Genomic DNA, 24392 nt, shown 5'->3' on the forward strand with positions numbered 1-24392 from the left:
AGACGCAGCCTAACTGCTGCTCCTAGTCCCAGAGTCGACTGCGTTGCGGACGAGGTGTTCAGGTCGCACCACTGCACTAGGCACAGGTAAGGGCGTGAAGCACTAGTCTTGCAGACTCGTTCGGATTGCGGGCCGTTTCGCCCTGAAGGCAAACTTTCGGAAGTATGGAAACCTTTTCGCCCTTTTAACGGCTACCGTGGAATGGGACAGGAATCGTTACATCGTTTCTCGTGAATCGTTCGTCTCTTTCCTTTTTTTCTCCGAATAGCGCGGTCGATAAGCACACCTGCGAGATCACGCAGTCACGAGAGACGACGCGCATGTCGCCGATGAAGGGAAACGCGTTTCTAACTATGCTCTGACCTATTGCCCTACCGTACATGTTGTATTCGAATTACAGGCGTAGCGGAGTACAGTTTTTTGAGTTCAATCGCGTTTGAAACGTCAAGTAAGCATATTCAAGTGATGCTGTGCGGTGTATAGGAGAAGCGTTCAATGTGCGTTCTTTCGCAGAAAAAATTCTAAAAAAAGGAAAGTTATGAGAAAGCAAGTCGACGATCGCGGAGGCGCAGTGTCGCCGGCTGCCAGAAAAAGAACGAAAAACGGTGCCGAGCCCAGGAGCACAGGCAAAGACGATGAAGCAGAAGCGGGAGGCCCTACGTCAAAGGCCGCGGGAAAGACAACAGTACGACGAGACGGTGGTGAAAGCGTACCTTCGTAAACATATCAAGGATGCCTACAAGGAAAAGTTGCGAGAGGCCATCAGAAACCGTGTCGAGTCGTACTCCACGAGTACGAAGAAGGCTTCGTCAGGACTGATGCATATGGTGAACGAGATGCACGACAACGCGACGGACACCAGAACAGTCGAGGTTCCGGGGGAATTTTTCAACAAGACCTTTGCTCGTCACCTGATGGTCGGCACAGGGGAGCCGTCGACAAACAATGAGCGAGTGCACGCCTTCCACGAAAACTTCGCGGGATTCGGCTTCGAAGGTGCATCGATACAAGGGTTACGGGGATATTCACATCTACGGGCCGATCGAGTACCTCGCGAACCTGAGGAACCATTTGACCATGAACCTCGAACGTTTCATGATACGCGCCGTGTTTGCGCTCTACCGGGGCATCTCTCGCGGGGAAGAGATGGGCCATCTTCGCTGCCATCACCAACGATCGTCAGCATGAACAGGCAATAGAATTTGTCGACAAGATGACATCACGCAGGAGCATGAATGAAGCATATGTGATCGGTGCAGCTATTCAAGAGCGTCGTGGTAACACGGAGGTAGGGGGTTGGATAGATACTTCACCTCGCACTGAAAAAATATCACAAAAAGTAAGAAAAGTAAAATGCGCATAATCGGAGAACGCTGGCCCAAGTAAACGTTTTGTCCATGGAAAAAAGAGCATCGTGAAGTCTTGGGGCTGGCCAACCCGACAGAAGACGTGTCAGATATGAAAAAAGTGAGAAAAGATGGTACCCCCGCATCCTGCGCTACTTCGTGTTTCTGGACCGAGAACTCGAACGCAAGGCGGAGATGGTGCTGGGTGTGTGGAAAAATGAAGAGTCGCGGAGACGGAACGCTTTCCCAATGGGGAAGTGCTTCAACGTGGTTCCAATGAGCAACATCAAGTCACATTTTGTGACTATCGACCAAGGCGTCCACTACGGCAACATGAGTGAGATCAGTCCGGTGTTCGGTGTCAGCAGGGAGGAGTTCACCGGTGAAAATCGGGAGACGTACCGGAAGAGTCTCTTCGGTTTCAAACGTCTCAAAGTGAGCAAGCAGAAGGTATTCACGGGGATGATCGGAACCGATGGCGTAGCCACGTGTGTACGCTATCGGAGGTTTGAAGGCGGATTGTCCAGTTCGGCCTTCGATATCGCCCGTAACGAAGCATGAAGAAAACAGGGAGGAGGATCCTGCCACACAGAAAGTGCAGGATAACGACTTTGTCGTTGACGCGACGAAGCGTGAAGATGAGATGGAGGCGGGTCCTGCTACGCAGAAAGTGCAGGATAACGACTTTGTCGTTAGTGCGGATCCCGGGAACACAAATATCATAACCATCGCAGTACCCAAGCGTGCGGAAGATGGTATCAACGGCAACCTACGTCAGACGGCCCTGCGAGTTTTGAGGTTCTCGAGAGCGGGATGCTATCGAGAATCCGGTATGATCAATGTGAGGAAGAAAATTGAGACACGGAATGCAGGAATGAAGGATCTCCTGGAAGCTTTGCGCGGAGTAACGAGCAGAGGAGCAGGCTTTGAAGCTTTTCCGATATTCATGGAAGGTCGCGTTGCTCATTGGGATGCGCTGCTGGAGGAGTATACAAAGCCCCGGTGGGCTCGTCTGCGTATGAATCTGTACGGTGGTAAGCAGCGGGCATTCGCCAAATTTTTCAGTCAGTTGAGTGCCTTGAAGGAGGACGAGAGCCAGAGGCTGGTAGTGGCATACGGAGCAGGGCGTCCACAAAAGGGTGCACACCAGCTCCGTCGACGAGAACGTACAAAGCGTGTGCACGGCGCTTTGTAATGATACCGATTGATGAGCTCCGAACGTCCTATACACACCACGAACTGGGGTACACACTTGAGACGGTCGACATGGAAAAGTGCCAGCGGAGTCCTGAAGATATGAAAAAGTATGGAGCGCTAACGGAGGAGCAAATGGACAGGAGGGCGAAAGTTCGTGGACTACTCGCATTAGTAAGTACAATCAATGGCAAGAAACGCATGGAAATTGTTAACCGCGACTTTAACGCGGCTACCAATATAAGGAGGTGCGCGGTGATGGAGAGAAGACCTCCGTACTTGACAAGAGGGAATTTCGTAGGGAAACCTCTCGAGGTGGAATTATACGAGAAAAAGTTGAAACCGGTAGTAGGTGGCCGGTCCAAAAAGAATGTGAGGCATCTGCACGTCGACTGGAGGCGCATTGTCGAAAGCGCGCCGCGCTCCCGTTAAGCGCCAGTGCGCAGAAGAATTTCCTTCGGTTTCGAGGTATATTGAGAAGGGTCGCGTTCGTTCTGTGTAGAAAGCTGGACTGTGGCGACTCTCTCGGTCAGTTTTAAAGTTATGCATCGAGTACGCTCCCGTGCGTCGTTCTCTAACCGCTCTAGTGAAGACCTCGTTCAGGTGCCGCCGGGTCTTGAGTTGGACGAAGAGGAGCTCGCGCTCCTGGAGCAACAGCGCCAGCTCGAGAACGCCTTAGCACGACACGAGCACGGCAATGTTCCCCGATCTCTTTCTCGACGCATCCTGGACTATATGGTCCAGAGCAGCGACGGCGCTGATCTGAGAACGAATCAGTCAATTCTGGGCACGGAGTCGAGGGCGTTTCCGGAATGGAGCACGTTTCAGCGCCCGGTAGCACGGAAGGGTCCACGATACGACGAGCTTCGACTGGGCGAGCTACTTGTACGACGTGGTCACCCGTTGCCGTACGGCGTGAGCCTGAGCCCGGAGGGCACGAATTTCGCTATTTTCACAGATGAGGAGGAGCATGTGGCCCTGATCCTTTATCCGGCCAAGTCGCGGCGTCAGCTAAGGCACGAGCGTTTGCAGTCTGCAGCTGCTGCATCTATCGAAAGCGCCACGCCTGTGACCTCGAATACTGAGAAGTCCGCACCCAAGACAGACTCTCACAGTGGCGAGCATGTCATGGACAAACAAACCGAAACTGCACCACCCAGCGACGCATCGCAAGAGACGGGTGCGAGAGAAAGTTCCGAGAGCACGCCCGCTAGGACAGAGTCTGCTGCTTCTGCGCTGTTGCGCAGGAATCGGGCGCCGTTTATCGTTCGCGAGAGCAGCACGGACGACGAGGACCGCTTTGAAGACGTCCGTTCGAACGCTGGTAGCACCGGCGGAAGCACACCGCGAGCGATGAGCGAAGGCCTCGAAGATCCCAGTAACAACGATGCGGTGATGACCACGAGCGCGCTCCAGAGCAGCACAAGGCAAGCAAAGTCGGTACTGGCTACCGCACAAATTTTACCGCATCAGAGCGGACTGCTCTTCCCGATGGATTGGTTTTTACCGGTCCCAAGTATTGACGACGCAAAACCTCTAATTATCGAACTTGATCCTGTCATCCATCGAACAGGCCATGTTTGGCACGTACAGATCGCCCCAAATGTGGAACATTATGCCTATGCATGGCGCATCGGCGATCGACCAACGCGCTGGGGCTCAAACATCGTCCTCGATCCATACGCTAAATGCGTTTTCTCTCCACCGAGTGCGGATTTCAACCGCCCACCGGGACCTTATCGGCCGATTTGTGGTGTTCCCGCTATTGGAGAACTCGATTTCGACTGGGATGGCGTCCTTCCTCCACGGTATCCGTTTAAGGACTTGATCATCTATGAGCTGCATGTGAGAGGTCTCACAAAGCAGACTACTTCGCCCTATGCGGGTACCTACCTGGGCGTCATTGAAAAGATACCGTACTTGAAGCAACTCGGTATCAATGCAGTTGAATTGATGCCTTGCGCCGAATTCAACGAGACCGAATGGGACATGCGAAATCCGAGCACCGGCGAACGATTGTGTCAGTTCTGGGGCTACTCACCGATCTCTTTTTTTGCGCCCATGAATCGTTATGCGATGCAGGGCTTTACCTCGGCTGTGCGGGAATTCAAAACCATGGTTCGCGAGCTGCATCGCCACGGCATCGAGGTCATCCTTGATGTGGTTTTCAACCACACCGGGGAGTTTGGAGACGACGGACCGCCGCCCCTCTTTTACCACTTCAAAGGCCTCGCGCTGAGTACTTATTATATTCTGGATAGGAAGAATCAGTTTGCAAACTATAGCGGGTGTGGCAATTCGCTCAGTGCGAATCACGTTGTCACTGCGGAGTTCATCCATGAGTGTGTTCGGTACTGGGCTCTGGAGATGGGTGTCGACGGCTTTCGCTTTGACTTGGCTGCAGTGATGTGTCGAGACCCGCAAGGTCAGCCCATGGCGAGTCCGCCGGTAATCGAGCGGCTCAGCAAAGATCCCTGCTTACGGCACTTGAAACTGATCGCAGAACCATGGGATCTGGGTCAGTACCTGGTCGGACATTTTCCACATTACGGGTGCTGGGCGGAGTGGAATGGTCGCTTTCGAGACACGGTACGGCGTTTCATTAAGGGAGATCCGCATCTGATCGGTGACTTTGCAACCCGTCTATGCGGCTCAGAGGATCTCTACGCGAACGGACGACGTCCGTGGCACTCCATCAACTTTGTCACCGCTCATGATGGATTCACCCTCTACGACCTGGTTTCCTACGCCGAAAAACATAACTGGGATAATGGTGAGGAAAACCAGGACGGTGAAAGCCACAACAATAGCTGGAACTGCGGCTTCGAAGGCGACGGGACCCCGAATCCGAACATTTTCTTCCTGCGGCAGAAGCAGATGCGCAACTTTCTGGTAGCGTTGCTGATATCGACGGGTACCCCAATGGTGCTTATGGGTGATGAGTATGGCCATACACGTCGCGGAAATAATAACGCCTGGTGCCAGGACAACGAGCTGAACTACATGGATTGGGATAAGGTTGCTCGCGATGAACGGGGTCTGGTTCGGTTCACGCGCCTCATGATCCTGTTCCGGCGGGTGAACACCTTCCTCTGTCGTCAGAACTTCGTCACCAGACACGACGTGAGCTGGATCCATGCCGACTGGAGTAGTGCCTACAACTTCCTGGTGATGAGAATCATCGATCCCGGAAACGATGACTTGCTGGTGGGGTTTAATGCCGGTCCCGAGCGGCGCACGGTCACTGTACCACCGCTGTCGAGCGATCGCCAGTGGCTCCGCATCGTGGACACCAATCTGGCTCCGCCGTTGGATTTCTGTAACGGAGATAATCCAACCAAGATCTACGGCACCTACGTCATGCAACCCTGGAGTTCGATTATTCTCCAGAGCCACCGCCGCAGCGTGCTCATCCAGAGCTTGGAAGAACACCTTCGCGGACGCGAAGCAGCCTCCTAGACACTGTAAAATGTTGATGAAACCTCGCTGTGAAGTCGGATGGCTTGATTCAGGGAACAAATCCCTTGTACAGCGTCGCTGTCGATATCGAAGTGGTGCCTCATGATCCAGAAGCAGGAATGCAGCATCAGCGGACCGTTTCACGTGCCACCAACTACACTACGTGCACATGAGGCAGCTTTGTGGCGGGGGTTTTCCAGCGCCGTCCGCGATCGCTACCAACGGTATGCCTGCTGCGCACCGGTAAATACCAACGCAGTAGGCTCAGCTGTGTTCGCTATAGCAGTGGTACCTTTTTGGGCAGTATCATTGAGAAATTCCTGACCACGGTGAACGCGACGGCTGCGTGTCGCCGTGAAAGCGTCGTATATTTGGACAGTGCGAGTAGGAAACTCACGTGTGCAAAACGAGGTATATACGTATGGGAATGCATGCATGCATGCATGCATGCAAAAACACGTGTCTATGCGAATGAAAGCACGCATGGTATCGAAGCTTTTCACGTATGTGAGTGCATGCATGCATGCATGCATGCACTCACAAACGCGTAGCCATAAACATAAAAACCAATAACACTGAGGTCTACATGATTTTACCGCAGCGGCTTCGAGGCTATCGGCAAGCGCAGCAAGTCGTAGCGGTATGCACATGGTACATAGCCACAAAGCGCGGTATCAGCACCGGCTGAGACGAGAGCTGCTTTCGCATGCCCTTCTCTCCTACGTCGATGTTACCTGCTCCACTGGGGCACTATCGACACACAATTGGAGAAGGGCGCGATTCTCGTCACAAAGTCGCTCCAGGGTATCCCGATAGTGCAGAAGCGCTCGATGCAGTGCTAAAAGCGCAGCGTCCAGGCGATAGTTGCGCCCGACACGCAGCTGCCGCCGAGGCACGGGCTCGCCCTTCGTCCCAGTGGCCCGGGTGGCAGCCTCTCCGTGCCAGACGAGCAATGCACTGCACCAGCGCAGGAGATACTCCCAATGGCGAGAGCGCTTCAGTCGCAACGAACCAACAAGCGCCTCGGCCAAGAGTGAGATGAGGGTCGGTACGTGGACAGCGGAAAGCGCGCGGACAACGATGTCGACTTGGTCCGCTGGAACATGCCCCAGCATGTCGTAGACGTAGCCTGGTTCGTTGAGCCGAAGCGCGAGCGAGAGCGCCAGGGCCCAGCGACCCTCGCGAATCGCTTGGAGCATATTCGACGGCGTGACGTCCACGGCCAGATCCACGGGATCAAAGGCAGCTCCGAGCGAGCCTCGCCAGAGTGGAGCCGCCGTCGCAAAACTTCCCAAGGCGTGTGCAAAGAGAAACAGCCCGTCGGTGGTCGCAGCCGCCCAGGTTTCCGTTCCGGGTGCAACCTGGATGCTCTGGACACGAAGCATACGCGCAGAACGCTTTCGATCACGATGCTCGTGCAGGATTCGGAGTGCTAGGCGATGCGTTCGTGTCTCAGATGATGGGGTTTTGGCGGCGAGCGCACGCAGAAGCTTGTTTTCGGAGGCTGGTGCTGCCGAGGTCGCTGGTGCTGCCTTCGCCGCTGATCGTCGTTCGCATATAAAAGTCGGAAAGAGTTCGATCCGGCGGATGCATTGCAACGTCGCACGGCTGTACACGAGTACACCAGTAGCATCGCCGCCACTAGCAAGCAAGAACTGCCCATCCGTTGTGTAGCAAAGAGTGGACACGTAGGGCGCGTCTCGGGCTCCGGCTGCCTCACAGTCTCGGCGCGTTTCAAGAGTTGCTCGCACGGTAGCGAGGCGCGTATCCCACAGGGTGAGCGTCCCATCCGCTGTCGCACTAACCAGCTCACGCCCGTCGGGATGGAAGGCCATAGTCAGAACCTCCTTCGCGTGACGCAGCACCTGCGCATCAAGACGGCTCCCGGTCGCGAGCAGCGCCCAGAGTCGCACGGTGCCGTCCCAGGACGCCGAGGCCAAACGCAAGCCCTCTGCTTCCGCTGTGACGCCGTTGAAAGCGACCGCAGAAATTGGAGCTTCATGCCCAGCAAGCGTCTCCAGGAGCTGCCCCGTGCGCACATGCCATACGCAGACAACGAACGGCTCTTTGCAACCGGCAGCGACCAGATCTCCGCTCTCATCTGCCGCAAGGCAGGTAAAAGGATAGCTTACACCGCTGGAGGCGCCAGCTGGTCCACGCAGCGTCCTAAATGCTCGATAGCGCTTCAAGTCGATCGCTCGCACAGTGCCGTCTGTGGAACAGGAAAAAAGGACGCCGCTCCGTTGGGAAAAAGCAAGCCCCGTTAAGCGTTGCGTGTGCAAATCATCCAGGGTCAATGCACAGAACCCGGTGAACGTTGACCAGAGTTTCACAAGACCGTCCGCGGCACCAGTAGCGATCACATCTCCTCTCGGTGCGTAGGCGAGGCAGGTTAGGTCCAGCCAGTGCCCCTGCTGTTTCAGCACGTACTTTTCACTGGTCCATTCCCAGACAATGAGCGCCGACGTCAAAGCAGAAGCGAGCGCAATCCATTCTCCATCAGGATGAATGGTGATCGCCGATAATGGTGCTGCCGAAACCGAAAACTGCTGCACAAGCCGCGTCATCACCCCCGGCTCGGGCTGGGGCTCAAGCTCCACCAGCATAAGAACGCCATTCGAAAGACCCAGGGCAAGGAGCCGACGCTTCATGAGCGCATGCGCACATGTGACGCGCACATGCCGCGGCTGACGACTACCCTCGCTGCCAATGAAGAGGTTCGTCTTGTTCAAACAACGAACCAGCTCTCGGTGTGCATTCCGGCGGCGACCGGAGCGCGTCCGCGTTCCTGTACCGTTGCTGGCGGTTGCATCGTTTCCACGCTTCTTCGCCAGTGTTTCGCTGAGACCGTTTAACGCAGGCAATGGAGGTGCATCCTCAAGGATGCCGTCCGGCTCGTGAACGGACTCCATTGCTCGTTCCCGCTCATCGATGGATGCTGTGGCCTCGCGAGCGATTCGCCAGGTGATCAGTGTGCCGTCCACGCTCAGAGAGTAGGCTTGGGTATCATCCTGCCCAAAAGCAGTCCACAGGATCACGTCTCGATGGCCTCGCAAGGATATCGGTGCGTCAAAGCCACCGTTGGCGTGCACAAGCCGCAGACTGTGGTCTCGCGCACCCGACAACAGCAGTTGCCCCGAAGGCGACCACGCCAGTGCAGTCACCTGATCAGGGTGTGCAGCTATCGTTTTTACGCGAACGAACGGCGCAAACTCCGGAAGAAACGCTCGGTCCGTGGGAACCTGCCAGATCTGCAGGCTAGAACCGACGCCTACGGCTAAGCGCTCACCGTCCGGGGCAAAGAGAGCTTGCTGGACGGCCCCACCGCAGAAGCGAAAGCGGTGCAGGACAGCCCCTGACACAAGACTTATGAAGAGCGCTCGGCCATCTACGTCTACTGCAAGCAGATAATCACCAGATGCTGCTGAACTGAGAGCAAGGACTTCGATGTCAGCGCGAGAGATCGCATCAAGTGTCCGACTCCCGGCAGAAACGAGACTGAACGCCACCACACGGTTGCCGACCGGTGACAAGATTGTCTCCCCATCAGGTGTAAACACTAGATTCCCACCAGTGAATGACTTGCCTAAAACATTCACCAGTCGATACCCGAACGCAACCATGGAACGCTCGCGACAAGGCGTTTTCCCGGTGTCTCTGAACGTTCCGTCTAGGCAGCGTCGCCGAACAGCGCTTCGTGCGGATGCCAAGCAGCAAAAAACAGAGCTGTTCGGTCACTATCCAGTTGCTGAGAGGAAGGTTCTTTCCTTTCGGTATCACTTTGGATATTAGAGCTGTATATGAACGTTTACGTTGATCTAGAGAAGGAGTACAAGTACAGCACTTTATTGATAGGGTTGTCGGGAGGGTTTGAATCGTCTGAACTTCACAAGTTTACAACGACAAGTACAGCGAGCTTTGTGCAACCTGTTCACGACCGAGAACAGGACAGAGAAAGAGGGCGTGTGCATGTTGCAGACCTCGGGACACGCCACTGAGGCGTAGAACAATAGCACGTCACTTGGCGGAGACGTTAGTCCCAAACGAACAAGGCGGGAAAGCGTACAAATGCCAAAGTATGCCGACAGCTCTTGCCGTTCGGTGTGGAGCGCATCGTTGGGGAACGGACGAACACGACGGTCAGCGTTTCATGGAGAACGCAACAAAAGAAGCCGCGACTGACGAGTAGTCGCTGCTGTGGCCGCGAGTGCAACTAGAGACGCAGGCTCTTCAGTAGACGCTCTCGTCTTGGCTCTCAGGTTTCGTTTATTACCGCTGGCTCATTCGGACTTGGCCTCTTACAGGTTGTCTCAGTGTACACACTAATTAGCCGCACACATGGAAGCCTACACGGATGTACCCAACTACGACTACAATCTAGCTCAGACGACTCGCGGTGCTGCAAGGATCCGCATGAAAACCTGGTACACGAGTCATCGCATAAGGTGTTCTATGTACCAAGCTTTACTGCGCTGGTGCGGATGCCTCCTGAAAAGGCCAGCCGAATTGCTGGAACACCTGGGAGAAGCGAGCTCGAGCATCTCCAGATACCGCTATTGAGATATGCCCGTCCAAATTCAGACGCAAATCAACTAGATCAGTGAAGAGGATAGTCGACTGCAGCGGCTCCGAAATGAGCCCTTCATGTAATCTTGCCGTCTGCACGTTGCAGCGCCTCAACGACGCACACTGCAGCGTGAAACGCGCCGGCGGGGTCAGCTCCCGCGCCGGTGACGCTGTGCTCAGGTCTATTGCCCGATGCAACGCCTCTGCGGCGTGACGTGGGTTTCCCCAAGTGGAGCCCAGGGGGCACACCAGGAGTCGCAGCCGACTCGTCTGGTTATCATCATCAGGTGATGCTTGATTCGGTGCACTGCGGATCGCGTCTTCGGCAGGTAATCGTTCACAGGCGAGCGCCTCCACGAGTGCCCGTAGAAGCTGAACATCGGAACCGGAACCGTCATATGCTACCAAGATCACAGGCAACGTCGGACACTGCGATTCTGCAGATTCACCATGCAGGGAAGTAGCGAGGGCGAGACGCAATCCCTCGAGCCAGTCTGTCACGACCTGCACAAGTTGCGGTTTCCATGGATACGATTCTAATTCACGCAGAAATCTGCTGACAAGATTTGCACGAATCATGCCATCGAACCATCGGGAAGCATCCGTACCGAGAAGGAGCAAACGCACTGAAAGCAGTCGCTGCAGAGCAGCCTGTGCGGGATCTTGGCTCGCATGCCGGTGCTCCACATGCGCTATAGCAAGCTGCTGAACTTGATTCTTCGTCTTCTGCTTTCTACCGCATCGCTCATCCTCATCCCGATCTAAGTGCGTAAAGTCATCGAAAAGAGCGCTTTCCCGGCGCAGCAGCGGGTTGCGCTCGGTATCGCTCACTCGTCCGATCGAAGTGTAGCCCGCATCGTACAGACTACAGTACTCCAGGTGGAACGTCCGCAAAAAGCGCCAAACCGCCCGATATGACCAGTGCAGGATCGGATTCACGCGCAGAAACGAGGGCCATTCGGGGCTCGACGGGCTCAGATGCTCCTGGCTGGGTCCGTCCGGGTCTATCCAGCGCGTTCCCAGAAGAAAACAACGCACACGCGGACGTATCTCTGTTAAATAAGTCTTAAGACCATGAAAAATTCCCCCGGGTACTCGATCAAAAACCAGCTGGTCGGCGTAGCGGCGGGACCAGTCTGCCACAAACTCGAGCACTTCGGGAAACTGCTCCTGAGGATCCGGTTCCTCAAAAAATACTGCTTGAATGTGTGGTGCCGGCTTGCGTTCTTTATATAGAGACTGAAAGGCTGCTCGTGTTAAATGGAAAACAACAGTGGCGTCCTTGCCTCCATTAAAACTCAAGGCAACCTCCTCCGGTTCAAAAATGCGCAGAACGCCACGCAGCAGTTGGAGCGAGCTGGTAACCCCAGGAGCCAGATCGGGTGCGACCTGTTCGATGCACTCTAATTGTTTCCATAGAGGCTCTTCATTTTCTGTTTGACTATCATCTTTACCGACACCAAGCATACGGCTGTTGCCCTGCGCGTCCTATTGTACGTTCCCAGGGCGACACGTCCCGCGAACCCCGCTGGCTCACAGAAGCAGAAACCGGAGGGGTGCGCTCCACGCTGCCGGATCCGCCTCCGCGTCGAGCACATCGCTGCGTTTTTGCTCAGTTTTACAGAATGTTTCCATGGACTAGGGATACCAGATTGCGGGATGGATATTGGCATTCGGGAGTGTGCCCATCATGATGCAACCTATGCTCAAGTTCCATGATGCATACTTTTTCTCGGGGGTGTACTGGTCGATTTGAATGTTGTATCATGCGGCGAGTACCTGCCTTGCTGCAGCCGCTATACCGCCTATACCGCTGGTGTGGATGCAACCTAGAGACAGAACAGTTTTGCTGTATCGCAGAGGGCTTCGACTCGAGAATGTAAACTTAACCTTCTCAAAGGCGCCTCTCGGCCTTTTTCGACCGGCCACCTGCTATCGGATTGAGTTTCTTTCTGTGCATATCGAGCCTGAGAGGCTGGCCCACAAAGCTGAATCGCATCAGCTCCTGGGGTCTCGTATCCAATACCGCACATGGTCTGATTTTGATGACGACGTTGAAGCCTCGATGCACAAACTCCATGCGTTTCTTTCCTCTGATGGAACGCAAAAGTGCTAGGATTCCGAGAACTCGCGACCTCTCTCCGATTCCAATCGCGCCATCGTCCCACAGGGCAAACTCCTTTTCTCGCCCATCTCCCTGTTCTTCTTCTTCTTCGTCACTTGCCCTTCTTCGCTCGATCGTCAGCGATGAGAGGTGTTTTCCCCTTTTTTCGTCTGCCAGCAATAACCACCAACCAGGATTCCCGACTTTTATGTCCATATCCTTCCCTTAGATTGTCACCTTCGTCAAAATGAACGCACTTTGCGTATATCTGCTATGAGCGGAGAATAGACCTTTGATGACACGCACTTGCAGGTTTTTTCATGGACAAAACGTTTACCTAGGCCAGCGTTCTCCGATTATGCGCATTTTTCTTTTCTTACTTTTTTTGTGTTATTTTTCCAGTGCGCGGGAAAGTATCTGTCGAACCGCACGCACTTGCAGGTGGAACGCAATTGAGTTGAACGGTCATGAGCGCAGCACCTGGACGCCGCTTCCGCTGCGCTCCGCAGCCGCTGGCGATCGACGGCGGCTGCGGCGGCGGCCAAATGGCGAGCACAGCAGTCTCGTTGGCGTGAAGCGCGAGCATTTCTTCTCTCGAAGAGCTTTTGTTGGGAACGTTGTGCCCTTCCTGGACGGACATGAAAATGTTGTGTTTCCTATATACAACACCGGGAGGCTTTTGCGCAAACACCGCGACTGATCTTTTCGTCTCAAACTGCACCGGACGGAGGCGTCACGCACCGCTTGCGCGTAGGTGCTGGAACGCGCATCACAGGCAGCCGCAAGCAACGCTGCTGGCGCGGCTGCGTCTTTCAGCAAATGAGGGCGACTTTCGACACGCCGACCAGGCACCGCTGGAACAGTCTGTGACTCGCCCAGCGAGGCTGTCCAAGGCCGTTCTGGCCCTTGCGCTTGGTCTGTTCGGCGCTACACTCGGTGCGCTGAGTGCATACTCCGCGCCTAAGCGCTTGTCCATGGAGGGGTCGAACGCCGCGCTAGCCGTAAATCTTTCGTCGTTCCGGCGACGTCGTTCTGGTGTGGAAACCGTCCGGCTGGTTGCCGCGAAAAAGTCCGCCCCTGTGGAAAACCTCACACTGTACGACCCGGTCGGCGAGCAGATGGCCAGGAACCGTTTCATAGCCAGTATCGTTGTTGGGGTGACCGTCGCTGCCCTCTACCTCTACTCTACTGAACGTTGCAAAAGAGATAACGAGGAGGAAGAGAAACGCATTCGGGCTGAGGTGGCTCGTCTGGAGAAATGGAAGTCGGAGTTCGTGGACGCACAACAAAGCAACGATGTGAATGACGAGGATCTCTTGGCCGCACTGCGTGAGCGTCTTCAGCAACAGCAGAAGGGAGGCAGCACCGATATTGCAGATCCTGATCAGCAGAAGCAAAATACGTCCGAGTCCGACGCTGACAACGACGACGACAACGACATCAAACTACGAAGAGGTGACGATTCCCCCAGCGAGCATCCTGATTCCGACAAGCGCGGCGGGAAGCATGGACCATCCATGCCGCCTTCGACCGAGCAACCACGTGCTGGCTCCGGCGGAGCCGCAACACTCGATCGACCTGGAGCTGATCGGGGAAGACGGTCCAGTCGCGGACGCTCCATGGACAGTCGCAGTGGACGGCACAGCTCGAGCGACGATAAGAACCCCAACGCCAATGACGGTCGTGCGGGTAACGACTCCCAGCGGGACAGCACTGCGAATTGGGACCTCGAACGCGAGCGCCTTCGCAAACTCTTTAACCTTGATAGTGGCAGTAGCGGCACCGGAAGCGACGATACTCGCAAAGGCGATCGCTAAACAACAGCATTTGGGACGAATTCGCGCTGCTGATCTGGACCGTTCCTGGGAAGCATACCATGCTCTGGACACGTTCGTGTCTAACACGGCATGAGCGCCTATGAGGCAGCGCATCGGTGTCCGCAGGAGACGTTGCACACAGTCTGTGTGTGTGTGTGTGTGTGCTTGCATATATTCGCCGGGTACCCGTTGACCAGTGCTCCGTTGGCTGCTTCGCTGGCGGGTCACGAAAGCGGGACAAGTGCTTGCTGCACGGATGCAGCGCCTGATCACCTCAAGAGTTTGACAAGAGATTCGTCGTAAATGTTGCTGCCACTGTATGGAAACAGACAGAGAGAGAGTTTACCCGCGTGTGCGAACGCGCCTCACGAATTCATGACGCATGATATCCGCTGGATTTTGTCTGGGGCCACAGCCCGTGCATCCTAAACAGGCTCTGATCGCAAGTGCACCGCAATACCGATTCCGCCAGTGAAACCGAAATGTCTTTTTGCTGGAAGCGGGCCAACGTATCAGCAATAGCAACAGCAGTACCAGTATGAGCTATTCCTTGACACATTTGACCCGCATGCCCGCGTTATAACAGGTAGCGAACACGGTAGTAAATGCTGCAGCGAGACGCAACTGGTGAACCGTCAGCGGGTATTGTCTTTCCATCACGGCTGACGAGCTTCCAGTGTCTCGCAATGAAAGCGGTGGTCGGACGCGACCGCGCGGCATCCGCATCGAAGCCTTTGTGGAGGGCGGCATGTCCGCCGTCACCGATAACCAGAATGATGCATCTACTGCGCCATTTATCGTTCATGTTTTGGAGACGGCAAACCGCCGATCCGCTCATTGGGTAAATGGACAGAGGAACGTTTTTCAGGGCGCTCGAATCTGCTCGGTCCGAGGCGTTGCTCGTGTAATGTCTCGTACGGCTCTGCGGGCATGTGAAGCGTCACCCTGCGCATCCTTCAAGAGCGCTTAGAATGCGCATTCGTTACGACTTGAGCCGCCTCCGTAAAACCCTCTTGCGCCAACATGTCGAAGAGTTTGCGCATACGGGCGCGGTTCGTGCCCATGTCAGACCGCCCAATGCGCGATGCACTACGAAAGTGGATCACGTGTGTTGCGTCATCCACGAGACATTCCACATCATCAACGAATCCCCAAAAACGAGTCTGAAACTCGGCATACAGATATTTGCCCGGTTTGTATGTTATGATCTTGCTGGTTTCCGGTCCAGGATATCGTTGAACCGCTTCGTACACCCGCTGCAGCGCCTGCAAGGCACCCATCGTCGATGGATAGCGCCACGGAGGCTCAAAACAACTCGTGTTCGGCATATCGCGACTAGAGACGCAGTTCTGAGCGTTCGGCCGACAACGACTTACCGTGCCATGGCCAACCGTGGACGGGCGTGGCGCTCGCACAGCGAGTCCGTAACGCCGCGGTCCCCATGAGTTTTCGCTTTGCTCGGCACCCCGGCTCTCAGGCGGCCAGAAAAGCAGGCCCAAAAGTGTCACGGCGCTAAGGCCAAGAATGTAGAGAAGGAACCGTCGCTCGCGCGACTTTCGTTGTACACTTCGTAGAACACGGTCTGAGGTGCGCGGCAGCGAGTCCACGCCCGGATGAGGCGCCATGAGCGGCTGGTTCTTGCTATTGGCGCTCGCCGAGAGCTCGGAGACAGCGTTTACCTTCGATTTTAGCGGCCGTACGTGCAACCGCCTTCCATGCTCCCCTGTACGAAAGCGCTGCCTCCGTAAACGCACACCGCTGCAACGTCTGCGCAGCGTTTGGCGCGAGCCGCTAGGCGAACCGTGCCGGCCCTTCCAGAAAAAACGTCCCGGAATCCCAAAGAGTATACCAGTCGTTCCAATGACGCTATTTAGAATTCGCTGAGTTGAAACGTTACCCGTGGACACGTCCAGTGTCTCCGTTCCGGAGCGAGTGATAGAAGCGCGCTTCGAGCAACGCAGTCGCCAGCGGAGGCACTGCATACAAAAGCTGCAATACAAAGGATTGTCTGCGATGCGCAATCGCCATGCGCTGTGGAGTCGTCACAGAGAAGGACAGGCACTGCCCATTTACTAATTGCGACTGTTCCAAATGAAGACAAGTCGCCAGGAACTAGCAACTAGATAACATTTCGTTCCACCTTCATGGTAAGCGTTGCAAAAGGGGAACTTTTTCCGTATTTTCGAAAGATTACCTTCGAGGCGGAAAGTCCCTCGCGCCAGACGAGTCTGCAGGGTTGGTGCTTGAAGCTATTCCCAGCGGCGGGTACAGTGCCGAGACCTCATTAGCTCGTCCACAACGCAGTTATTTTGGGACTTGGGGCGCCAAGGCTGCATCCAGGTATTGGCTTGGTCGCAGTGGTCCCCTAACATATCGGTCCGTGCTGTCGCAAGCAGTATTTCTGGCTGCGCAGCTTGCAGGCTCCCAAATTGATGTTGAGTCCTGATTCTGTGACTTGTGAACCATGACGCGAGTCGAAGCCCTCTGCGATACAGCAAAACTGTTCTGTCTCCATGTTGCATCCACACCAGCGGTATAGGCGGTATAGCGGCTGCAGCAAGGCAGGTACTCGGCGCATGATACAACATTCAAATCGACCAGTACACCCCCGAGAAAAAGTATGCATCATGGAACTTGAAAGTAGGTTGCATCATGATGGGCACACTCCCGAATGCCAATATCCATCCCGCAATCTGGTATCCCTACTCCATGGAAACATTCTGTCAACCAAAAGAATCGTCGTGCGGTCGATTGGCGCGCTGGGGCGCTACGAAGCACGCATCGCATGTCTTGCGGGATCGAAGCGTCCAGCCAGGAATCCCCTCAGTGCGCACTTGACATCGGCAGCGGAGGCAAAAACCACCGCTCCATTCAAATCCAAAGCTCCCTGGTTCCATCACTCACCACCAAATAACCCGCCATGAAGCATCCCGATACCTATTGCGTGCCTCGTGGTCCCGTTGCATCGTTTGCAGATGCAGGATCGAGACATCGACCGAGATTCCCCGGCGGATGCGCGATTGCTCTCAGAAACCACATGATAGAGCACCGCTCCATCCGAAACACCTCAAGTTCCGCAAACCCTGGGCCAGTACGCAACAACGGACACTGGGATTCGTTCCGTTCAACAACATGGGTCCTTCCAGGTATCGCGCACGCCTCAGGCGCTCGCTGTGACACAGTGCATGGGCCTGCACCACGCGGTTGCGCGGCGGTTGCACGCGCACCGAGGCGCCCCGACGAGCGCCGACTCGGCGATTCTGGATGCGTGCGCTGGTGTCGCATTCTGCAGCGATGCATCCGTGCCCTGGGCCTCGAGACACGTGTCCGGCATACAACATGCATGCACGCATGCATGTTGCACAGCGCCAAGTTTGGCATAGCGCGGGAGCTGCTCTGAATGGACAGGCACTCGACAACACAACTGCCATACCTCTGCAACTGGTGCTTGGGCCAGGTCTCTAATCAGGACCAAGCGGTATTTACTGACTGCGCATGCTTGTTTTGCTCTGGAACGTGTGCTTCCCAGTTGCGTCGGGGTCCGCTGTGTAGCGTCTGTGCGCAACCCGGTTGCCGCCTCTATCGCGTTGGAAAAGATGGGAGCGGCCTGCCGCTAACCCACCGACGGTGTCTATTCGCCAGCGCTGCGAGCCTTATCGATGAGATGCAGCGTGCACTCGCTTTTCGTGAAGCACAGCTCCAACGATTGCGGGAGCGCATCCTGGATCGAGGCGTCACCGAAGGGATGCGCTCGACAGCGCAAGCAGAGAAGCGTGCGCAGCGCTCGAGTCGTGCTCCAGAGGCCAGTGTATTTGCACTGGGGATGCCCGGGCATATCCATCAAATCCACGCTGCCGTGTCGCAAAACGGATCGAAAGACATCGCCCACTGGGAAGCGCAAGCCTCTACTGCCACGCCTATTTCCAGAGCGCAGCAGCAGCAGCAGCAGCAGCAGCGTGCAGCCCTGTCATGTGTGAGACGTAATGCAGCTGCGGAAAAAGCGGAAACGCTGCGTTCTGCGGATGTACGTTCCGCCGTGGCAGCACTCGAGCGAAGCACACAAGCATCCGGCGTATCGTCGTCGGTGCGGACGGTACGTTCGCAGCAAACGGTCCGCTCGTATGGCGACCGTTTGGAGCGTATTCGAGAACAGATGCTGTATGGACCCTATCGGCGGCAGCTTCAGTCAGAAAGAACACCTCTGGTGCCGCCCGTGCCTCGTTCAGGAATTTCGTACATCGGCCGTGCGCGCCTTGGCCTGCCACCGGCTGGCGATCGACGCCAATCCGCTCTTCATCGAGCAAATATCCCTGGACTGGCCACCAAGCGCATATGGAAACAACGTTCGGCTTCGGCTTCGAACTGGATGCATGCTCCCGGTTCGGCTGCTGTCCAAGCGTCTTCGTCAGGCGCGGGTTCTATTGTGTCAACGCACTGTCAGGGGTCCAGAGTTGTATCCTCCGAGGTACAGCGTGTACCGTCGGAGATCTCGACGATTCGCCCGACCGCATTGTCCATGAATCCATTGCACTGGTTGAACTGGAAGAGCGCTGATCGTCGACCGGCGAATGTGCAGCATCAGGCATACGAAGAAGAACAGCAACAGCAATCGCAACAGCAGGATGCATGTGCACAGTCCGTGCAGACCCCACGATCCGCCTCGAGCACAATTCGTAGCACCAAGCCATCACCGACATGCGAGCACCCATCTGCAGCGTATACCGCTCATCGTAGTCCGTAAACTGTAAACCAAAATCGCGCATTACTCGCAAGGAAACAGTAGCGCTGAAAGAGAAACGTTTCAAGGGCCTGCCGCACATCATGACTGCGGTTTGCATCCAGCCAGATGCAGGAGCCGGCAATAGCCACAGGAATTGTGCGCGTGACGCCTACATCCCGGGTCTCGCGACATCGACTTGTTCATAAAATGAACGAGTTCGCCAGCTAACCAACCAGCCAGCCAGCCAGCCAGGTTATTGTACCAGGCTTAAGTGCTCTATAGGATCCCGCATTTCTCAGCATGACGATTGTTGGGTGTGGTACCAGTCTAGTCACGGTAACAATTCGACCGGAAACAAACAGACACGGAAACCCAAGAACCCAGCATGCTAGCAGCAAGTTGCGTTTCCGGTGCGGACGACAAACGAAAAGCCCAAGCACACCCATGCATGCCCGTACAGGAACGTTGTGCAAGTGCGATTCGTGTCTGCACGCGTTGCATTGCCACCAGGAATTCCAGCTCTCACAAGAAACACGATGGCCAATCGAACGTTCTTTCTCAGCGAACCGCGTACATGCCAATACCGCCGATGCCTCTGATTAGCATCAGTCGTCACGGTACCGCAGCGAGGCGATGCCGAAGGAGCGGTTTGAATCATCAGGTTGCTCTTCTGACAAGCGTGGCGGTACCAGACCACTGCCCAGGGCAGTCTCTCTGATCGTCACCGCTCGCGTTAAGAGCTTCTCCGGGTCCAAATTATCCGGTAGCTTGCCGAGGTAGGTAACGACCTCGGGCCCGTCCAATTCCGTTATTTCTTCCTGCAGCAGGTCGAGTACCGCCAGGCAGACATATGGATGCATTTCAAGACCCGATGATAAATAGAAATCCCATATGCGGAGCGTACTCTCTACCGGCATCTCCCCGCGTGAAAACAGACCTTGCAGCCAGCCGTGTAGCCATCGCTGGTGCTCGATCTCCTCAGACTCAAAAAAGTCCGCCAAGTCCGGCAGCAAGGTCCGAAACAGCATCAAGAAATGCGCCGTAGCTCGAGTCAGACCATCACCATGTGTAGTGAACAGCAGCACATGTCCGAATCGATGCATCAATGCGCAAAACCCATAATACACATCCATTTCTCGAGCAGATGTGAATACCTGCACGAATACATGCACCAGGGATACCATGGTGGGTGCGTACTCCACCGGCGTGCCGAGGCTCATCAGCACATCATTCACTTTTTCCAGTTCCGTAGTTGAGCCGTGTTTCGTATCAAGCGGCATGATTAGCGGCAGGGCCACCATATGTCGCACGCTGAGCTCCACGACATAGAGATAGGTACAGAGCACGCTAACGTAACATCGAACAAGTGCAGCATGCGGTGTGCGCATGGCGGACGCCAGCCCTCTAGTCGTGCTGATTCCGGTTGTGATGCTATCACCGCTGGCGCGTTCCAAGCGACTTCCCGAACAAGTTACATCATTCTCAACAAGTACCTCGGTGCCAGCAGGTACCTCCATTCCGTCCCTCGCTTCCAGAACACTGCCCTCGCCGATCGTTTGGAGTGTTGCAGCTTCAGCAGATCGCATGGAATTGGTGGCAGATGAGGTCGACTCTGGACTGGAGCATAGGACCGCCTCATCATGATCCAGCTGTTGCGGTAGCGTGTACTCCATAACGCCACTCTGCGTCGGAGCGGAGGGCGGGCGCGAAGGTGCTTTCACTGATTCGTCACCGTCCGATAGGCCGTGATACGGCCCAGCCGCTCGCACCAGTCGCGGATTCACCAGGTTGGTCTCGCTACCCACATTTCGCAACGAGCGATCTTGTTGCTCTCTGGGCTTGTCCACAACCTGCACATCTGGAGCTCGTTTCTGACTCGGAAACATGCGACCGTGTTGGGAGCTCATGGTTAGCCGGCTTCGACGCCACCGACTGTGTTCGATTCGAAGGCGCTCTCGTTCGATACGTCGTTTCGCGTCGTTTCGGATTCGACGGGCGAGGCTTCCGTCCCAGTTGGTACTCTGCTCCAGTGTCAGGGCAACATGCATCTCGCCTGCGTCATTGAGGAGCGCGGGCTCCGGTCCTTGCATTCCCGTATATTCGAGGCTGCCTCTTCCAAATGCATTGCAATCAGTCTCCAGATCGGAGTGACCAACCGCCCGTCCCGCTCGTGGGGACGAAGCCTGAACACTCAGGTAGTCACGACCTGTATCCTCGGATACAGTCTGGGAGCGTGGCAGAGCCGGCAGCGGTGCGCTGGCGGCAGCTCCACCGGCCGAGAGGAACCCGCCTCTTTCCGAGACCTCAGCGCCGTGCAACGTCTCCGTCAAACCTTGACCGATCTGCCCGAGCGCTGCGAGCGCCGAACGCCGTAACCGCTGGTATGCTGCTGCGAGCTCCTTTTCGTGGGTGAGCTCCTCGGACTTGTCCGCCTTGGCGACTCCGAGGAGGTAACGCCAGACATCGCCGCGAAGCGCGGCAGGTAAGCCTCCGCGAGCGATTTCTGCCAACTTAACCAAGTCTACGTGCGACTCATCCTCTATAAGTTCTCTTATTTCAGAGATCACACTGTCCGCCAGAGGTAGAGGTCGCTCGTCGGGCGCCCTGCCGTAGGCGACTGGCTCAGGCGAAATCGTAACGTGAACGTCGTTCCGTTCTACTCGAAATCGTTCTTGTTTGCCGTGTTCCGGGAAGTTGTCTCTGGTTTTAAGTCCCCTGTCGACATCGCTCTCGGTGAACATGGAAGACGGCGACGTCGTGACGTCCGCTCGCAAGACCCCGCAGGACGGCTTCCGCAGGTGAGCGTCTGCAAGACTGCGCGTTTGTACCATTCAGATAAAATGTCTATTTTGTCCAGAGAACGCAGTGAATGCCGGAACATCTGAACATGCACACCCTTTTTGATCGTATTTGCTGTTCTCGTAGGTATTCAACAGAAGGAATCTATTCTGTGAATTGGAGAAAAGTTGCGAATAGAGTTTATGCAACCGTCGCCAGCCGGCGTGAAAGAAGACTTTTCGAGTCAGTCATTCGACGGTTAGAAGCTGGTTAGGGCACGATCCTCATCGACCTTTTCCTAAGCGTCATGCACCCTGGGCAGAAGTTATCAAAGTATACGCATAGAAAAGAATCCTCTTGAATCCGCACGCTCTCTATGAAAAATCAGTAAAGATGCCAGAGGATGTAGAGCTTCTCTGGCTTTCATACAAACCGGAATAGATACGGATAGCCGTTGAAAAATGCACGTTTCTGTGGAAGAACGTCGTGCGATATACCACACGCGATCGACGTGGCATCGACACGCGAACGCTTCGTATACCAAGGACAGGTGTTCGTTTCCATCGATGATATATTGTGTATTATAATTGGTAGATCCGTATATACGTACTCCAAGATAGGCAAGCGATCGTCCGTAAACAAATGATCAGCGAGCATTCCAGCAACTTCTGCACCAGCGGCGATCCAGCGGGTACTCGCCTGGAAATCGCAAAAAGGGCAGGGTCGTTCCACACCTCATTCCTCGTAGAGGCACCCTGCGAGGTTTCTCTTTGTTGCATTCCTCCGTCCTGCTGTTGGACAACAAAGATTTCCACCACTCGTCAGCAGTCAAAGAGTACGCACCTGGCATTGTAGCTGAGCTGCACTTTATGCAAGCCTATTCTCCATAGTTCTTACCAGTTGAAGGCATCTTCTGTGGTTTCAAACGTCCTTTGTATGTTCACAGATCAATAGACGAGCGTTTCGTATCCGCGGCACTGAAGCTCTCCAGTAAGCTAGTATCTGCATTTTGCAGCCCTGAACTTCTGTGTGGCTTGATCGCTCGTGCGCGCGACGGTACGGAAGCACCATCTCGATACCCTCCTCCGTTTCTGCGCTCAGTGTCGTACCCGACGATCAAGGGCGTTTTCCGGGCGATGACCCTGGCAAGCGCTCAGTCCAATATAGGTGCAAGCGTACGCTATTTCATTCGATAGAGGATTTGGGGAACGTGATGTTTTCCATGATGAGACAGGCGCCGAAAACAAATTCCAGGCTAGAGATCAAGTCAAAAAGCTCGATCCCTCTACGCTTCCTCTACTGGGCGCAACCGCTGCGGTCACTAATGTCCGCGTCCCAGGCTCTTGTCCATGCAATCCGAAGAGATGAGAGCCCGTCACGGCCTATACTGTGCGAGGTACAATGGTGCTGTCGAAAGCCATGTGTCCTATGCCCCAAAATTAAGAAGGATTGGTCTATCGAACATAGGGACTAAGTTGACAAGAAAAATTCAGCAATCTTTTGGCATGAGCTTGTGAACCAGCTTTCAAAAGTCCGTATCGCGTTTTTCGTTCCTTCGTCACTCCAGTGGCAAGAATCGCTGCGCTCACGAGTTGCCTAGAAACAGCAAGATTGGAAACGTGAAGCATGCATCAATTGAGCACACCATATGTATGGAATGGGCAAGCATAGAGGCTCTTACATGAGCGTTGGATCATGATATCGGTCATGTTCTGATCCTCTCTTGAGGGCGTCGGGAATCATCCTGATGCCGCTGACCTACGTCTTCGTGAAACGAGAACGGTTTCACGACCGTGGAGAGCAAATTCGGACTGAATCGTAGGGATGCCTCCCAGCCGTTTTTGACCGGCTGCCATATTCTCGATCCAGTTTTTGTCCAGGTAAACTTCGAGCCAGGCAGACTGCCCCACAAAGTTACATCGCGTCAGCTACGCGGGTTTCGTCATTAGTACCATAAATCGTCTCATGTGGATGATGTTCTTCAAGTCTAGGATCACAAACTCCATGCGTTCGTTGCATCTAGTTGAACTCACTAGTCCAAAGATTCCTCGAACTCGAGCGCGCAGTGCCATTTGGTGCTCTGTCAGCTCTGCGCGCTTTTCTGTCGCAGAATCGCTCCGCCGGCTCTTCTCCATTTCGTTCCTCTGAAGTATACGCCCCAGTTCATCCATTAGATTTTCTCTTTCGTCAAGCGAACATACTTCCTCACGCTCTTAGGTCAGGAGTTTCCCAGAGGATCGAAAGTCTTGCAAAAGAAAGACGAAATGTGCCCTGGTGTGTCACCGTGTGCTGAAAGCTTCAGCGATTCGCCCAGTGTAGCGATCATTACGTTTTATGAGAGAAAACACTCTTTCGATGGGCTTGAACCACGGGGCGCACGAAAGAATATGAAAAGCAGCTCTATTCCG

At 55.0% G+C, this 24392-nt stretch overlaps 7 protein-coding genes across 7 annotated transcripts, besides 5 other annotated features; 3 read left to right on the forward strand and 4 right to left on the reverse strand.

The window, feature by feature from the left end:
* Positions 1–2931: part of a sequence feature (repetitive element) that runs on past the window's edge.
* Positions 2932–3083: 152 nt separating this feature from the next.
* CYME_CMS197C (isoamylase) lies at positions 3084–5999 on the forward strand (the record flags this gene model as incomplete). Its single annotated transcript, XM_005538793.1, has 1 exon — positions 3084–5999. One exon carries the CDS (start codon positions 3084–3086, stop codon positions 5997–5999), a length of 2916 nt encoding a protein of 971 aa, XP_005538850.1.
* Positions 3501–6046: a sequence feature (possible transcribed region).
* A 672-nt stretch (positions 6047–6718) lies between these two features.
* Positions 6719–9622, reverse strand: CYME_CMS199C (U3 snoRNP component PWP2; the record flags this gene model as incomplete). The annotated part of the gene is made up of 1 exon (XM_005538794.1): positions 6719–9622. The coding sequence occupies one exon, from the start codon at positions 9620–9622 to the stop codon at positions 6719–6721; it is 2904 nt and encodes a 967-aa protein (XP_005538851.1).
* Positions 8927–9568: a sequence feature (possible transcribed region).
* A 121-nt stretch (positions 9623–9743) lies between the features above and the next one.
* Positions 9744–11385: a sequence feature (possible transcribed region).
* On the reverse strand, positions 10464–12032 carry CYME_CMS202C (flavin adenine dinucleotide synthetase; the record flags this gene model as incomplete). The annotated part of the gene is made up of 1 exon (XM_005538795.1): positions 10464–12032. One exon carries the CDS (start codon positions 12030–12032, stop codon positions 10464–10466), a length of 1569 nt encoding a protein of 522 aa, XP_005538852.1.
* A 1275-nt stretch (positions 12033–13307) lies between these two features.
* Positions 13308–14486, forward strand: CYME_CMS203C (hypothetical protein; the record flags this gene model as incomplete). Its single annotated transcript, XM_005538796.1, has 1 exon — positions 13308–14486. One exon carries the CDS (start codon positions 13308–13310, stop codon positions 14484–14486), a length of 1179 nt encoding a protein of 392 aa, XP_005538853.1.
* A 956-nt stretch (positions 14487–15442) lies between these two features.
* Positions 15443–16468, reverse strand: CYME_CMS204C (hypothetical protein, conserved; the record flags this gene model as incomplete). Its single annotated transcript, XM_005538797.1, has 1 exon — positions 15443–16468. The coding sequence occupies one exon, from the start codon at positions 16466–16468 to the stop codon at positions 15443–15445; it is 1026 nt and encodes a 341-aa protein (XP_005538854.1).
* A 94-nt stretch (positions 16469–16562) lies between these two features.
* Positions 16563–18352: a sequence feature (possible transcribed region).
* Positions 17887–19227, forward strand: CYME_CMS206C (hypothetical protein; the record flags this gene model as incomplete). Its single annotated transcript, XM_005538798.1, has 1 exon — positions 17887–19227. The coding sequence occupies one exon, from the start codon at positions 17887–17889 to the stop codon at positions 19225–19227; it is 1341 nt and encodes a 446-aa protein (XP_005538855.1).
* Positions 19228–19811: 584 nt separating this feature from the next.
* Positions 19812–22037, reverse strand: CYME_CMS207C (similar to plant adhesion molecule 1, PAM1; the record flags this gene model as incomplete). The annotated part of the gene is made up of 1 exon (XM_005538799.1): positions 19812–22037. The coding sequence occupies one exon, from the start codon at positions 22035–22037 to the stop codon at positions 19812–19814; it is 2226 nt and encodes a 741-aa protein (XP_005538856.1).
* Between the last annotated feature and the right edge of the window lie 2355 nt (positions 22038–24392).

The sequence above is a fragment of the Cyanidioschyzon merolae genome, chromosome 19 (assembly GCF_000091205.1).
Source record: "Cyanidioschyzon merolae strain 10D DNA, chromosome 19, complete genome".
Taxonomy (NCBI): Eukaryota; Rhodophyta; class Bangiophyceae; order Cyanidiales; family Cyanidiaceae; genus Cyanidioschyzon; species Cyanidioschyzon merolae.